The following is a 17,541-nucleotide window of genomic DNA, read 5'->3' as shown; positions in this document are numbered from 1 at the left end:
ACTCATTACGTGAAGCGAATTTAGTCATTAAGAATTTGCCAGACGAGCTTCACGTAGTTGCAAGATATCCTCGGTCACGATAGTTATGATTCAAAAAGTAATTTATGAAAAGTACGAACCGACTTATTATTAAAATGGACATGCACTCACAAGAAACTCATACAGTATTGTACACAACTATATAGCTAGGCAGAGTGGTGGTAAACCATGCACACAATTCTGCGATCTGCAGTGTATCGCCGGGAGCTGATTTGTACATCTTATGCTTGCGGCGTGGCCTGCGGAATTCGACCTTCAGCAAACCAGTTCGGATTTACTTTATATACTAGTAGTAGGCCATACATACTGTAGTTACGGTACTGCCCGTTTTCCTATACACAATACTCAGTGCGCTCACCATTGACGCGTGACCTAGTGTATGTTAGAAGGTTTTATGCCATTGCCTATATGAGCGTCACTGTGTAAAAAATAACCAGTCAATATTTAAAGTATTCTCTGAAATTCTAGAAAATATAGTTTTGTAACATTTCCTAAATTTTTAGCTAATTTAGGTGTTTGGAAATATTGGTACTTTTGTGTTTTAGGAAGGATATGTAAACGACAGATAACACCAAAAAATATGAACAAATTATTTCTAAACTGTGTTAAGTCTGCAAACCATTATGCTTCTCATTTTCAAGAACGCTGGTTAACAATAAGCAGACTATTGTCTCATTTAAGTAAACAAAAGCCCAGACAGTATTGTTACCTTGCGTTAAGCTTTATAATCATTCACCCAACTGAAACTATAATACCAGCTCATTGTTCATTGCACAGGTAAAACAGACACAAGTGCAGTGTGTATTTAACCAGAGAAGATCTGATGTAACATAGTTGAGCTGTTTTCATTGAGTGTTATCTTGGTTTAATAGCTTTTAATGTGGTTTAAGTCCTTCAAAGGTCGTGGTGAATTCTACTGTAGACATGACTGCATCATGATTATTTTAAAGTCAACAACATTCAACAATATGATCACCGTGATAGTATGACAGTATCAGTACCGTGGGTGTCAGTGATCCTGGCCTGACACAGTAGACAAACAAACAAACACGCCACACACATGACACATGCATGCAAGATAACATTGACTATACACTAATCAAACAATGGTATTGATCCTGTACAACTGTTTGTGGTTTATTTACATTCGATTCATTTAAAATCCACATAGTAAACATTAATTTTGGCAAGAGTTTTTCTCTCTGGAGCGATGATGCATCAACTGGCTCAGCGTAATGAAAAGATCTAACATGATTGGTCAATTTAGCTCCACGTTGTGGCGGTTACGGCCAGCCATAAACTGATCATGCGAAAATCGTAAAACATAGAATAGAAACAGTGTGGCCGGCTCTCAAAATCTCAAATTGTATGCATAGCCTGAGTCGCATACGGCCTATCTCGAACAAAATAGCTCAAAATCACCATGCGTAGTTGTTGAAAAACGTGAGGATTTATCGTACTACCACGGCAATTTTTAAGACGAAGATATAGGGATGATGATGGTGTGTGGTGATCAGAAGGTTTTTGGCAGCCTATAGGCCATACTGTAATAAAACTGCTTATTGTAAAAGCAGACTATATTGAATTAAGCATGCAAATACTTTCTCTGTGATGATAGAAGTTATTATAGGGAGAAATTGTGCTGTTGACACTGCAAATTATGAGCGTTTACTTTGGGACAAACTAAAAGTAAACTCAAAAGTAAACCCAATACTAAACACTTATGTGAGCCCAACACAAGCTCAGTTTTCCAACCAGCTTCTAGTGCAACGACAGAAGAAAACTTTATTAAAATCATGAAATACTACACAGGTCGAGCTTTATTTGTTTATAAGTTTCCTCAGTAGTCAGCTACATGATACAAAACATAGATTAGATACATTTCGAGAACAAACATACCTTGGAATGGCGCAAATTCTTTCTGATTTCACCACGAATTTTCTCTACTTTCCCGGTGTAGCAAACGGCAAAGTACAGTAGCGATAGCGAAATGCCACTGCGCAGAGCTCGAAGCATAAACTTGGCCAGATTTACGTTTTGGTCCCCGGTTTTATAGTTTACGGAAAAATCGTATTGAAACATAGATGTCTGTAATTGGGTCCACGCACGGGACCATCGAAATCTGTCCAAGTTTCGTCTTGCGGCCTGCGGCAGACGACGTCTTCCTCTTTCCAATCATCTATAAATTATATAGAAACACCGCCCCTGAGAGTTTCTACACATTTTATGAATGAACAGAACTTGCTCCTCCCATTTTCAACGAACTCGTTTCGGTACTGTCCGAAGCAGTGAATCGGACCTACTTTTTTCGCCGATTGAGTGATCGGCCGCTCTTGGTAGCATTTCCTGAAGCCGAGATGGATTGACAGTATCAGGGGTTGCCTACTTTGATAAGAAAGGGCTTACACTTTTACTACGTCATCAAGGTTTGATGTTCAGTACTATGAAATCCAAATGACAGATTGAAAAAAATCGCCAATTTTGAATATAAATTCCACTACTTTGGATTATTCAAGTGAGTATATTTCAAACTGATATATCACGCATATTTATATATTAAAAGGACAAGTTCATTGAGTAAATAAAAGAATAAAGCGAACTTTTTCGCAAGTTTCCATCTTCACGAATCACGGCACTATTTTCAGCAGCACATTGCCTACATAGAATGGTGTATGGTCGCCGGTCGCGACGTTAAAAAAAAATCATTTATACCACAGCAACGAAATTTTTTGCCGACACGAGTCTCTGCGAAGTACCCGACAAGTTCCCGGGCCCCCACCCCGGCTCCTCCGACTCCACAGACGAGTACTGCGAAATCTTCCGGCTAAGAAGGGCGGAAATTGCTGACGAAGTTCCCGCCATGTCCCGGCTAGGTCCCCGTAGTGCCCCGGGTACCCAGGAGCCGGGACTGCAATTGACGAATGCATAATCCAGACAATTGTATTCAAAGTCTTATATCTTCATTATTTTCATGTCACAGGTTTTGGAGAGAAAGATGTTGAACAAATGAAGTCACTTTTTACAGACACAGGTGTATACCTCCTGGTACTAACAGTCCTATACTTTGATCAGCTCGTAATCGGCGGGCCTTATAACATCGAGGATTAATATCAAAATATTATATTTTGAGAATTGTCTGATGACATCCCGCTAGAAGCATCACATATTTATTAATTCAAGTCACATACTTTGTCAAATAGACCAAACAGGTCAACTAATAGCACTCTTAACGTGGGTCTACTTTCCGGCATAGAGGTAAAAGCCTAACAATTCCCGCCCATTACGAGCTGATCAAACTATAGTCTCCATGTAATCCAGACAATTGAATAATATGAATACAAAAGCCACCTAAGTCCATTTGGCCAAATTGAGTTAAGCATTGGAAATTGTTGCTATACATAGGCCTGTCATATGTATGAAAGAACAACTCAAATTCGCCCTCTGTGTCTATTGAGCATGTGAAAAATAGCATGTATGAAAGAATCACCCAATTCCATGATTTGAGTCTTGTAACACATTGATTGAAATCCAGTATGTATAAAAGTCCACTTGTAACACATTCATTGCTAGAGAGTGACTTTTGAAGAAAAAATGGGTTTAATAAAGGAAAGTGTGTGGTTTATATTACATGGCAGAATGCTTATCAACATTATACATACCTGTGTGCTTTATTTTGTATTATCTTACTAGTGGTAATCTCAATTTAACATTGTTGTCTTTGTATATGATTCAAAAAACCACCCAAGTCCAAAATTTAAAATGAACCCCACAAAGTCCCTGAAATGCTAATCGTCATACCTATTACATGTTAATCCACTCATTTGCACGTAAAACTTACCATATTAACCAAGTAAATCTAACTGAAGGAATTAAAATGATACACAGGTTTTTCTCTCAAAATCACTTCCCATGGACTTGGGTGGCTTTTGTATTCATGTATTCAATTGTATTCAAAGTCTTATTTCTTCATTATTTTCATGTCACAGGTTTTGGAGAGAAAGATGTTGAAGAAGTGAAGTCACTGTTTACAGACACAGGTTTATACCTCCTAGGACTAACAGTCCTAGTTTCCATGTTCCATATATTGTTTGATTTCCTTGCCTTCAAAAATGACATATCATATTGGAAGAAGAGGGACACCATGGTGGGCTTATCCATCAGGACTATTGTATGGCGTAGCATCAGTCAGATTGTTATATTTCTGTATCTACTTGATCAGGATACAAGCTTATTGGTGCTGGTGCCTGCTGGTATTGGAACAGTTATAGAGGTAAATTTACATGTAGTAAAGTACAGAGAGAAGAGATCAAGAAAATAGAATAATTGATGAAGAAAAAATTATTGGGTTTTTCTTTTCTTTCATTTGTTCTTCTTTCGTTCTTTTTTCTTTCTTTCTTCTTTCTTTCTTCTTTCTTTCGTTCGTTTGTTTGTTTGTTTGTTCTTCTTTTGTTCTTTTTTCTTTCTTCCTTTTCTTCATCCTCCTCCTCCTCTTCGTTCTTTTTTTCTTTATTTCTTTCTTTCTTTCTTTCTTTCTTTCTTTCTTTCTTTCTTTCTTTCTTTCTTTCTTTCTTTTCTTTCTTTCTTTCTTTCTTTCTTTCTTTCTTTCTTGCCTGCTTGCTTCTTCTTTCCTACCTTTTTTCCTTCCTTGCATCCTTTCTTGCTTTCACAGAGGGTGTATGGGTTTCAAATTGAATAGACCATTGGGTAACTTCCATTTGAAGTGCTCACTCCAGTTGTGGAAAATATAGATAAAGGCTTATACATGGGAGTGTAGGTTGCAAAATAATTACCCCTGGCCACTTCCATGTCAAGTACATACTCCCTCTGTGGATTTTTAAATCTTCTACAGGGTATGGTAGATTTCAAATGGAACAGCCCATTATCCGGTGCATATGTTTCACTATTGAACTTTTCGGTAAATCCCATAATTCTTTGCGGTTAGACCTCTGATGTCGTCACACCGGTGCACATATCATTATCGTTCACAGCTTTGAAATGCACGGTAATGATTTTCCCTAAATGATGTGCACATCGACGTGACATCAATAACAACATCTCAGGTCTAACCGCAAAGAATTAAGGGATTTACCGAAAAGGTCAAATTAAACATTGTGATTTGAATGAGAAAAGTCACATGATTTTCATCTGATCAATCACATGACTTATTTCTTAATACTATTCCAGGTTTGGAAGGTAAAGAAAGCCTTCAAGCTTCATATATCATGGTCCGGATGGAAGCCATCCGTGTCATTTGGTACAAGCACAGACTCTGAGAAGGAAACCCAAGAGTTTGATAAGAAAGCTATGAAGTATCTCTCCTATCTACTGTATCCATTATGTGTGGCCGGTGCTTTGTATTCACTTATCTATGTGCCTCATAAAAGGTGAGTAACAAGCAGGTGCAACATTAGTTTGTTTTTTGTCTCCCGGTTGTAGGGGAGAAGGGGTTTAAATAGGACCAATTTACCTTTTTCAGGTTATAAGCTCCTTTTGAAAAGTAAACATGACCTACACCGACTATTGTGTGTGAGAAAATGGGCCAATTAGTTTCCTACCTCATTTACACAGGATTGAATAGGGATTATCATAATTCAACTGTTAATTATTGATTAAATAAACCTCTTTTTAATAAGTACTTTCAAGGATTTGAAAGTCCAGTTAGTCCCACAGTCAAATACCATGAAATTAAGAATTCCAATTATTTGATTTTTATATGGGAATGTCATAGACGTATAACTCAAAAACATGTCTGGCGACTTGTTTCAGGTTTTGTTGGAGCTGGATATGTGATGTAAATAGGATGATGGGAATATTGATTTTGAGATATAGCCAATAATAGTATTGTAATTTGTAATTTATTGTTCTGAAAAACACTAAAATAGCCATATCTCTGGATCCTTTCACGTAATTATGATGAAATTTTCAGCCAAATATAGTTCTGAGAATGGCTAATGTACAGTATTGAAATTGAAAACTAAATTTTGATTTTGATCGGCATCAGAAGACTCATTTAGCTCATATTTTATTTATTTCTAAACTTGTATATCTGGTAAGAGCCTATAAAGCGATGTTTGAGTGACAAATTGCAGCTTAAGGAAAATGATATTTTAGTTTGTTAAACACTGTATTTATTGAATGCAAACTTTGGTATCAACCAAAATATACCTCAAGAGTGACTTGAACGAAACAGTGGATCTAACCTGCATATTCTTGGGAAGAATTGCCAACCATCAGACATGTGTAAAACGGATAGAAAACAGTAAAACGGAAGACCAAATCAAAAGCATAACAGTAAATCGTGAAACTTGCTGGTACTAAAAATTATTGTCTACAATGAATCTATAATTATATATATATATAACAAATGTCCAACAGCAATTATTATTTTTAACATTTCCCTTTAATGAAAAATGTGCAAAATACGATCATATACTGTTGGCATCCCTTTGATTTAGTAGCCTCTGAGCACTATTGGGTTTTGGCTGGCTTTGGCCGAATGTTATAAATAAAAATTATTTACATGTTGCTATTTTTATATATTTCTCAACAGTTGGTATTCTTGGTTAATCAACAGTTTAGTAAATGGAGTCTATGCATTTGGGTTCTTATTTATGCTGCCTCAATTATTTGTCAATTATAAGGTAAGGAAAAGCCTCCCCCCAACTCAACGCAAAAGTTGGCAACCATGAGAGTTACCAAATCTTTCAAAGACCCCCTTGCAATGATTTTCCATCAAATTTACCCCCCTTTTTCATGCAAAATCGAGGACAAAATTTGGCCAAAAACAACCCCTTTTTTTGTGGTTTTCAATGACTAGAATTTCAAATACCTCTTTTTGATAACTAGAATTTCAAACACCTCTTTTCAATGACACTAAATATTGACATAAAATTACCGGAATTTCTCAAGTACCCCCTTTATCCAAATTTCACGGACATTGCAATTAAATACCCCCTATTTTGCTGATTTCATGGTCAAATTTGCGGACAGTCCAAATTAAATACCCCTATTTTGCCAATTTCGCGGTCCTTGCTACTGGTAAAAAATTACCCCTTTTCCTCGCTATTTGGTAACTCTCATGATTCCTAAATTTAGGGTTGAGTTGGGGGGCCGGGGGGCAAAAGACACCAGAGTTGGCCTGCTATTCCGTTTAAAAGCCATACACAGCACAGGGGGTATATATTTCAAATGGAGTTACCCATGATTCAGGTAACATAGTCCATTTCAGGTAACATAGGTGTATGGATTTCAACTAGAATAGCCCATTGCATACAACCACTGCCATCTCAATTCCAGTTTCCAATTCTGTAATTGTGCATGATTCTAGACACTCTTCATGATGCGATGCACTGACTCTGTGTAAGGAGTGATGCAATGCATTATAATGTTATTATCACACATAATTGTTCTGCATACCATCCGCTAGGACCCAAATACACCCCATTTTCCCCATAGCTGACCACACTATTGCATGTGGCAGTTTAGGGATGGTTGTCCATATGTGATGCGATCAAGCAAAATCAGTCGGAACTCGGAAATATTGATTTTGAGATATAGCCAAGCAAATGAAATATTTTCTTTTGTTTCCTATTGTTTTGGAAACTCTATAATTGCTACAAATGTATTATCTTTAGAACTGGTTGTTCAATTTAAATGGGGGTTTCTGCAAAATCCAGCTTTGTAAATATTTTTTGTACTATCCTGTAAGAAACTGAAAATTTATTATTACCAAGTTCCGACTGATTTTGCTTGATCACATCACATATTAATTCTGTGGTACAACCATAACGTACAAATCACACCAAAATGCTAAATGCTATAACCATTTCAAATCTGGTATATCTCAGGAAGTCATTTTGTCTGCTTATCTTGTGTGAGCAGGTCACATCTGCAATTTTAAGGTGCACCAAAGACAGAAATTGTTTTAAACTTTGTTAAGGGATCTGGAATGAGAGTTTCAACAGTATTTTTGTGGGACATGAGAGCACATCAGACATATCGAATTGCATTCTGAATACGAAGAATGTCTTTATGATATCAAATAATTTTCATTTTTTGAAATTCGCGATATAATACCAATTTTATGGCAAATTATTAAAATTTAATATTTTTCACATTTTTAATATATAACACTAACAGTCCTCGAAGTAAATTTGATCAAACTAATGATATATTCTTAAAGTGTAAATAAATAAATCCAAGATATACATCCAAGATGGTTGAAATCATCCAAAGGTAAAGTGCTCAACCAAAAATGGGAGCGAAATAATTAATTATCCAAGATATACATCCAAGATGGTTGAAATCATCCAAAGGTAAAGTGCTCAACCAAAAATGGGAGCGAAATAATTAATTAATTATTCTTAAAGTGTATGTAGCTGGGAGGAAAAGCCGACGAAAATTTTGACCTTTCATATTGAAGATATGGATTTTTTTCCCAAAAAGACCTAATTTTTTTTGGTGTTTTGGGAAAAAGATCCATATCTTCAATACGAAAGGTCAAAATTTTCAATTGATTGTCGGCTTTTCATCCCACCTACATACACTTTAAGTATAAATCATCAGATTTATAAAGTTTACTTGAGTACTGTTAAATATCAAAATATCAATTTTAATCATTTGCCATAAAATGTGTATTACATTGCAAATTTCAAAAAATCTAAATTATTTGATATCAGAAGGACATTCTTTGTATTCAGAATGCAATTCGATATGTCTGATGTGCTCTAATGTCCCACAATAAATACTGTCCAAACGCTCATACCCCATCCCGTAATATGAGTTACCTGTAAAGTTGATTAATTTAGGCCCCACAACCATTTTATTCGATCTTTGGATGACGGTCGATGTTGCTTCAACTAATTAAAGAGAATTAATGGTAAATTTGTATTGGTCAATATCATTACATGCAAAGATTCATTTGTTATCGCAATTAACAATATTCAATTAATTGATTTTATAAACGTTACGGATCATCCAAGCATCGATAGTCGATCGGAAGATCTAACTATTTGTTGATTTTGTTCTATTGCCTTATTTTGAAAACATAAATTGTACAGCTGGTAAACACATGTATTGTGCACTTTGTGTTAAAAGAATAACATTTAGTATGGGGCATTATCGCATATCTGAAACAGATATTGACCTTGTGTAAATATTAATGCTTTAACATTAAGTCTACAAGCTTTTTAAATACAAATTTTTGAATTGCTAACTTGGTAATTATTTATCTTGAATCTCAACAGCTCAAATCTGTAGCACATTTACCATGGCGAGCATTTATGTACAAGGTAAGAGTTTTTTGTAAGACCAGTAATGCTGGTTTCATACTTTCCTGCCGCTTTGCCGCTCTGATGATGATTTTACTTCACTGCGCAATCGCACCAAAAACGCTATAGCGGTGACCAGCGGCAAGCCAATATATTGATCACCCCACCGCTTTACCGCAGCGGCAGCACCGCTGGGAGTTGAATTCAAGTCAACTCGGAGCGGTGCTGCTCTGACGTATGAGAACAAAATACGATTTCGGAGCGGTGCTGAGCGGCAAGAGTGGCTTTCAGAGTCATGCCGCTGCCGCTCAGCGGTGTGCTGCTCCACTTGCAGACAAGTACAAGCGGTATGATGAAGCGGCACGCTGTTCAGCGGCAAGCGGAAGAAAGCATAAAACCATCATTAGTCCCAGAGAAGATATCTTACACTTCCCACAATGCATTCCTTTCATTTCAATTTTCTGTACTGATTTGCTATCTAGTGTAACATATATGTAAGTCGGCAGTGACAAAAAGTACCTGAATGAACAGAGCACATCCAGATCTTACAAAATATGTGCATTTCTTGACTATCTATACCCATGTTTAGCCAGTCTAAGCCGGTTGCATCAGGGAACCTTTTTTGTGTGTTCAGCTTCCATATTCCATGCAAGAAAAGCAAGCGGTTCTCAGTGGGGTTCCAGTAGCTGCTTAAGTGCCACCAGGGGCGAGGTCCAGGCTGCTGGATTTTAGGAACTTTAAAATGGCATATGATGGCTCTCGTTTGACATAATTTTGTATATCTATTATGCTAAAATGAGCAACAAAGACCTTATTTACAGTTTGTGGCAGAGAAGAACTGCAGTTGTTTTCATTTTAAGAGCATGCACAGTTTTAACACAGCAAGTGGGGTTCTGATTGGCTGATTCAATTGTCTGACAATCATAACAACAGACCGATAATCCCGGGCGATAATCTGATTGGATGATTATGCTGGTCGGTGCAGATTGGCGTGTTTGAAAGAACACAAAGCTCCGCGTACACTGTATGTTGCTCTTTATTAACTTTAACAAAGCGCTCGCGTCAACCTGAGCAAGGGACTGTCGTTCTTCTTTGAAAGTGTAGCTTGATCTTATGTAATTGTGCTATAGAAATATGCTCCTTTCTTTTAAAAGTAATATAACTTTATGTTTGACTTCTCTCCTAGGCATTCAACACATTTATAGATGACATGTTTGCATTTATCATCACCATGCCAACAGCCCATCGCCTTGCCTGTTTCAGAGATGATTTTGTTTTTCTAATCTACCTTTATCAGAGATGGTAAGTAAAATGGGCTAATACCGTAAAAACTTGATAGTTAGCATATGTCCTTACTAGTGAGCGCTTTTGAAAACATGAAATTGTACCAAAGTCTGGCGCTTTACCGACTGAGCTAATGGGGTTGAAACACAAATTTGCAGGTTAACTTGTTTGTATATAACTATGTGTATCGATGATTTACTCAAAACCCTTTACACTTTTGTGGATGAGGCACTTCATGTTTGCATGTTTTAAAAGCGCTCGATATAGTATAAGTAAGCACATATGCTAACTATCAAGTTTTTAGGCTGGTTTCATACTACCCTGTCGCTTGCCGCTGAGCGGCATGGCGCAGGCGTATTGCAGACAAACGGACACAATCAAGGCTTGTCAAGCGGCAGGAAAGTATGCTGGAGGCTTTACTTTATGCATTTAAAATCCACAGCCATACTGAAAGAGATTTTGGAATTACAACCAATTGGGATATCACATTTAAAATCCATGCCCCCCCCCCTGTGGAAGATTTCACTTCCATCTCAATTCCAGTTGCACCCTGTGGTCAATCAAGCTGGAAATTTATACTACTCCCTATTCCAGAAAAATTCAGTACTTATATTTTTGGATTAAAAAAATATCATCCAGTTTTGTCAAATGAAACATAGCTAAATCCTTATCATTTATTTAGTTCTAACTGGCAATGAAAGTCAATTTAAAATTTTGGATCAATTTTTGGAAATAAGGGCCAAAAACATAAATTTTAGGGCATTTTTGGTATGCTCTGACAATCAGGCTCAAAGACTTGTGCAAAGACTGATTTCGAGTTAAAGGTGTGACGTATTTTAACTGCGATGAAGATGGTAATCAATACTATTACCTATTATTTTATTATAAATGTTCTCGAAGTATATGATGTATAATGGCACTCACCGTGAAGTTATTGCATTTAACTTGAGAGCCGTAATGCAATATCTCCACAGCGCATGTGATTATTTTGACTAATGCATTGCACTCAGTTCAATATTCTTATCTCTTATTCCAGGCTTTATCCTGTGGACAAGACTCGTGTCAATGAATATGGGATGTCATATGAAGAGAAACCAGCCACCACTGTGCCATCACAGGAGGAGAAAACACACAAGGACTAAATGAATATGTTATGTTGTGTAAAGGGAAACCACCCACCATTTTGCCATCACAGGAGGAGAAAACACACAAGGACTAAATGAATAATGGGATGACATATGAAGGGAAACCACCCTGTACTCACCATTATGCCATCACAATAGGAGAAAACACACAAAGACTTAATTAATATTATGCTGTGTAAAGGGAACCATCCACCATTACCCACAAAAGTAGAGAAAAACGCATGGATTAAAATGAGGATTATGTGCAATAGCAAAAGGGCTATTCCAGTTGAAACCCATATACTCCCTAGGAAGACATAACCTTAATGTCCCACATTAGGGGTGTAGATTTCTATTTGAGTTTCCCCCGTTCAGGTAACCCCATTTGAAATTCACACTCCCTGTGTGGGAGATTAAGCTCAAGGCTTCCATAGGGTGTGTATGGATATAAACAGGAATACCTCAATATTTGACAAACAGACATACCTTCAATGGGTAAACCAACTTTATACTGAAATCATCACCCTTCAATAAAGTTGAGAGCATATTGTTATTATGTATAAATTATACAGATATTTAACCCCATGGGCACTACCAGCTAAGCTATTTTGATTGGTTACAAGCAGGGCTATATCATGTATTGAGCCAATCAGAGGTATGGTTAGAATGGCCAGTAGAGCTGAAGGGGATTAAGCTTAAAATTGCTACGAGATCTAAAAGCTCTATTTTGATTGGTTACTCAGATGATTATATCATGTAATTAACAAATCAGGGCACTGTAAGAGAAGCAGTAGTGCCCATGGGGTTAAGGTTGAATATTTACACAAACTAGACTAAGGCTGTAAGATTCAGTTGCCGTTGTGCCTTATTTAATATGGAAACCAAACCAAACATCAAAAAACCTCCTGGCACAAATCAACTGCAAGGTTAAGTATGCCACCTGATGCAATGGCGTCATCAGATAAACACACATATGGGCGCATAAAGCTTGGCCGGCTAAGGTACACCCCATGGCGCGGTATCCCCAATTGTGTGTCTAGCACCCGAGGGGTCCTTGGTTCAAAACAGCACCTGAGAAAACGTTTTTCTTCTTTTCTTTTCGTTTCTTTTCTTTTCTTTCTTTCTTTCTTAATTTCTTTGATATAAAATTTATATGACGGATTGAAGGGCGTGTATAAACATTGAGGGCCTGTAAGAAATGCAGGGCCCTCGCATGTATATTTTCAGTGGTGTTTGGCCTAAGGGCCTGCCTTATGGCACAGTGCCAGAGGATGATTGAAGTACCACCCACCACCCCACTGGGTTTACTGTGCAGCAGGTGAGCAGTGTGAGTAACATGACATCACTGCTTTGCTATGCTACATAGAAGTGCATGGTTAAATTTCTTTTCTTTTCTTTCTTTCTTTCTTAATTTCTTTGATATAAAATTTATATGACGGATTGAAGGGCGTGTATAAACATTGAGGGCCTGTAAGAAATGCAGGGCCCTCGCATGTATATTTTCAGTGGTGTTTGGCCTAAGGGCCTGCCTTATGGCACAGTGCCAGAGGATGATTGAAGTACCACCCACCACCCCACTGGGTTTACTGTGCAGCAGGTGAGCAGTGTGAGTAACATGACATCACTGCTTTGCTATGCTACATAGAAGTGCATGGTTAAATTTGAATTTGTACAGTTAAATTTACATAAAAAACGCTGTGAAGATGCTGGTCGATTTCACATTTTATGTTATCTACAGAAGGTATGAATTATCCTTTAAACACACATCACTTTTGTTCTGAAATCGACCAAGTAATAATGACACACGCATAATTCTAAAACAACATCTTTTGCACAGAGTTCAATGGGATTTGAAAAGTAAAGTGGCAGTTGAAACTCTAGTGATAACACTTTCGCAGTGCATGATGGGGCTTCATTAAATCATCCTCTGGCACAGTGCCAACATATGTTGAGTACATGGACAAAGTGCTATACCTCTCTTGCCTCACTCCAAGTTTAATGGGGAGCACATTTTATGTGAAGAGGAACTGTGCCACCAATGTTGACTTGTTGCAGTGAAATGTGTATGAGAGGCTAAAGTGCTCCACATTTCTTTAAGGTACTATATACACCCCTAGCCAATTTTTTGCTTATTTTTGCATTTTTCTCAAAAATTATAGCGCATTGGTGACAAGCAAGATATGTTATATAGGGGCAAGGACTACAACTACTGCACTGAAAATTCAGCAACTCAAGGCAAGTAGTTATTGATTTATTGATCAAATATTGGTTTTCCCTCATTTTTGACTGTAACTCCACAACTGTTGTCTGTGCTGAAATAAAATTTCCAGTGTAGCAGTTGTAGTCCTTGCCCCTATAATATACACATCTTACTTGTCACCAATGCTCTATAATTTTTGAGAAAAATGCAAAAATAGGCATAAAATTGGGCAGGGGTGTATGTTACAAGCATAATGATATCCATGAGTGAATTGCATATTACTGTAAAAGTGGTTATTTTTGCTTGTGTAAATGTTTGCGCTTTGCTGATTTTTAACCATATGTCACTTGTTTTAAAATTATTTGAATTTGAGTTTTCTTACATAGACCTATACATAAAAAGTGGTAGCTGTATGGAGCACAAAAAGCACGCAAATTAAGGGATGGGGTATGAACGTTTGGACAGTATTTATTGTGGGACATTAGAGCATATCAGACATATCTGAATACTGAAGAATGTCCTTCTGATATCAAATAATTTTGATTTTTTGAAATTAGCAATGTAATACACATTTTATGGCAAATGATTAAAATTTATATTTTGATATTTAACAGTACTCAAAGTAAACTTTATAAATCTGATGATTTATACTGAAAGTGTATGTAGGTGGGATGAAAAGCCGACGATCAATTGAAAATTTTGACCTTTCGTATTGAAGATATGGATTTTTTTCCCCAAAACACACAAAAAAATTAGGTCTTTTTGGGAAAAAAAGTCCATATCTTCAATATGAAAGGTCAAAATTTTCAATTGATCGTCGGCTTTTCCTCCCAGCTACATACACTTTAAGAATATATCATTAGATTTATCAAATTTACTTCGAGGACTGTTATAATTATATCAAAAATGTGAAAAATATCAAATTTTAATAATTTGTTATAAAATGTGTATTATATCGTGAATTTCAAAAAATGCAATTCGATATGTCTGATGTGCTCTAATGTCCCACAAAAAATACTGTCGAAACGCTCAAAACGCTCATTCCAGATCCCTTAATGTACCGTGAAAATTTCCACTTTTACAGTATACTACACCATCAACACTAATTTATATTTATTTTTATTTTACCTTGAATTGAATTAATTTGATGTTCAGTATTTGCTTTCACATTTTATTTTTCAAAACCTTTCCATTTTTTCTCAAAAATTACATAATAAATGTAAAAGGTAGAAATTATTTGTTTTGTTTTTTCTTATTTATGACTGTAGTAAATAACTACTAGTGTTAGTCTAAAAAATAGGCCGTGCACATTTCGTTTTTGGGAGCAATTTTACCACATTTGGTTTTTTTAAATTTGAGATATCCAGAAAATATCACATATTCAAGCAACAAATGATTAGAATTTTTTAGAAAAGATATTTTCCTCCTACTCCTACTAAGCAATGTGAAATCACTAAATATCCCATATGAAACTCAGTGTGTACTTTTCTCAAGGGTAGAATAGGTATTGTTGATCGAAGCAGCCAACAAAAATCGACTTTCATTATCTAGATCAATATATTATTGAAAAATAACACTTTGATGTTTTGCAAAAGTTCATTCTACAAATCATATAATACTTTGAAAACTTGCTTGATTTTTTGTTAATGAGTTGTATACGTTTTTCAAAAGTGATGTTGTTTCAGCCCTCTTTACAACATAACTCAAGAACACCAGGACCTACAAAAGTATATCTATGATATTTGAATTCTTCCTGTCTTAGGCAGCTATTCCAGTCTTGCTGGGACCATTGCTTTATCTCTGCTATAGCAACGACATGGAATCATCGGTGCACAATAAGCTTCTTTTGTACGCCGATGATAGTGTGATTATTTCATCCCATAAGGATCCTGAGGTCATTTCTCATAGCCTGAGTTCTGATTTATCTTCTTGCAATAACTGGATGATCAATAACAAGTTGTCTCTTCGTGTGGGAAAAACTGAGTGTATTCTATTCGGGACCAGATCAAAATTAGGCAAGGTCGGTGATATTCAGATTTCCTACAATAATCAAACTATCAAAGCTCAAACGTCCATCAAATAAACTGAGCTCAAAAAGAAACTTATAATTTTTTACAACGCGTGAATCACAAGGTCATATCTTAAATTACTGTCAATCAAAATGAACCAAAATTACACACAGGATTACTTTAATACTCTACTCAAAACACATGTCAGTAACCAAGCAGTTGTCCAACTGACAAAACAGCAAAATGCACTGTCATGGGACAGCTTCCTGGACTTCCTCCACTTTTACAGCCCAACATTTGGCACCCAGCACAAAAAATCTGTGAGAATACACACAAGATCATTGCACAGATGATAAAACGGTGCTGCTTTCTGCTTTTCATACACTTTTTTCATGAAACAGGGCTGGGCTGTGAATGTGTTCCAGGAAGCTCTTCCATGTCAGTGCATTTTGCTGTTGTGTCAGTTGGATAACTGCGTGATTACTGACATATGTTAAGAGTAGAGTATTGAAGTAAACCTGTGTGTAATTTTGGTAGAATTTGATAGACAGGATTTCAAGATATGACCTTGTGAAAAATTATAAGTTTCTTTTTGAGCTCAGTTTACTTGGGAGTGACACTTGACCAATACCTCTCTGGAGACATTATGGTTAGCTCTATAATTAACAAGTTACTGGCAAACTCAAATTTCTTTACAGACATGTTCAATATCTCAATCAGAATTTACGGAAAAATCTCTGCTCTGCTCTTTTACAATGCCATATAGACTATTGTTGCACATCAAACCTTTGCAAAATTCCCATTGGTTTATGTGTAGAAAAAGTTTCGTGTACCTTTGCAAAAATCCTATTGGTTTACGTGTAGAAAAAGATTCTTGCACCTTTGCAAAATTCCCATTGGTTTTATACTCGGGGAGCTAGGACCACTTTCTGTGCACAGGACCAAACCAAACCAAATTTTTTAGGTTCCTAAGATGACCCTAAAACATAATCAGGATGTTCCCAAAAATATAAATATTCATCAAAACGAACATTTTGACACCTCTTTTGGCAAAATTGGAGCACTTTGATGTTTTCGACCCCCATAGAGGCAAAAACGTGACCTTTGACCTTTTTGGTTATAACTCAAGAACAATACGTCCTAGATAGGTCAAACTATACATTTTCTGAATCCTTGTGACTAGGTGAATACATTGAAATTTTGACCCTATGCAAAGTTCAATGACCTTTTACCCCCCTTGGGGCCAGTTTATATTTTTGGGAACATCCTGATTATGTTTTGGGGTCATCTCAGGAACCCTAAAAAGTTGGTTTGGTTTGGTCCTGTGGGGGTGCACAGAAAATGGTCCTAGCTCCCCGAGTATTAAAAGTGTAGAAAAAATTTCTTGTACCTGTGCAAAAATCCTATTGGTTTACGTGTAGAAAAAGATTCTTGCACCTTTGCAAAACTCCCACTTGTTTACGTGTAGAAAAAGTTTCTTGCACCTTTGCAAAATTCCCATTGGTTTACGTGTAAAAAAGTTTTCTTGCACCTTTGCAAAATTCCCATTGGTTTACGTGTAGAAAAAGTTTCTTGCACCTTTGCAAAATTCCCATTGGTTTATGTGTAGAAAAAGT

The 17,541-nt window shown here is 36.5% G+C and overlaps 1 protein-coding gene across 1 annotated transcript in view; it reads left to right on the top strand.

Annotated features, from left to right (window-relative positions):
* LOC140146738 (lipid scramblase CLPTM1L-like) overlaps nucleotides 1-14,413 on the top strand; it is a 29,692-nt gene extending 15,279 nt beyond the window's left edge. The window contains exons 7-12 of the mRNA XM_072168613.1: nucleotides 4,026-4,309; nucleotides 5,224-5,423; nucleotides 6,590-6,680; nucleotides 9,285-9,329; nucleotides 10,495-10,610; nucleotides 11,629-14,413. Coding sequence (XP_072024714.1) covers nucleotides 4,026-4,309; nucleotides 5,224-5,423; nucleotides 6,590-6,680; nucleotides 9,285-9,329; nucleotides 10,495-10,610; nucleotides 11,629-11,734 — 842 coding nt within the window. The 3' untranslated portion in view covers nucleotides 11,735-14,413. The remainder of the gene's footprint in view (nucleotides 1-4,025; nucleotides 4,310-5,223; nucleotides 5,424-6,589; nucleotides 6,681-9,284; nucleotides 9,330-10,494; nucleotides 10,611-11,628) is intronic.
* The last annotated feature ends 3,128 nt before the right edge of the window (nucleotides 14,414-17,541 follow it).

This window comes from Amphiura filiformis, chromosome 2, assembly GCF_039555335.1.
Source record: "Amphiura filiformis chromosome 2, Afil_fr2py, whole genome shotgun sequence".
Taxonomy (NCBI): Eukaryota; Metazoa; Echinodermata; class Ophiuroidea; order Amphilepidida; family Amphiuridae; genus Amphiura; species Amphiura filiformis.
Note: the sequence above shows the minus strand (reverse complement) of the source record. Positions and strands in the feature narration are given on the sequence as shown.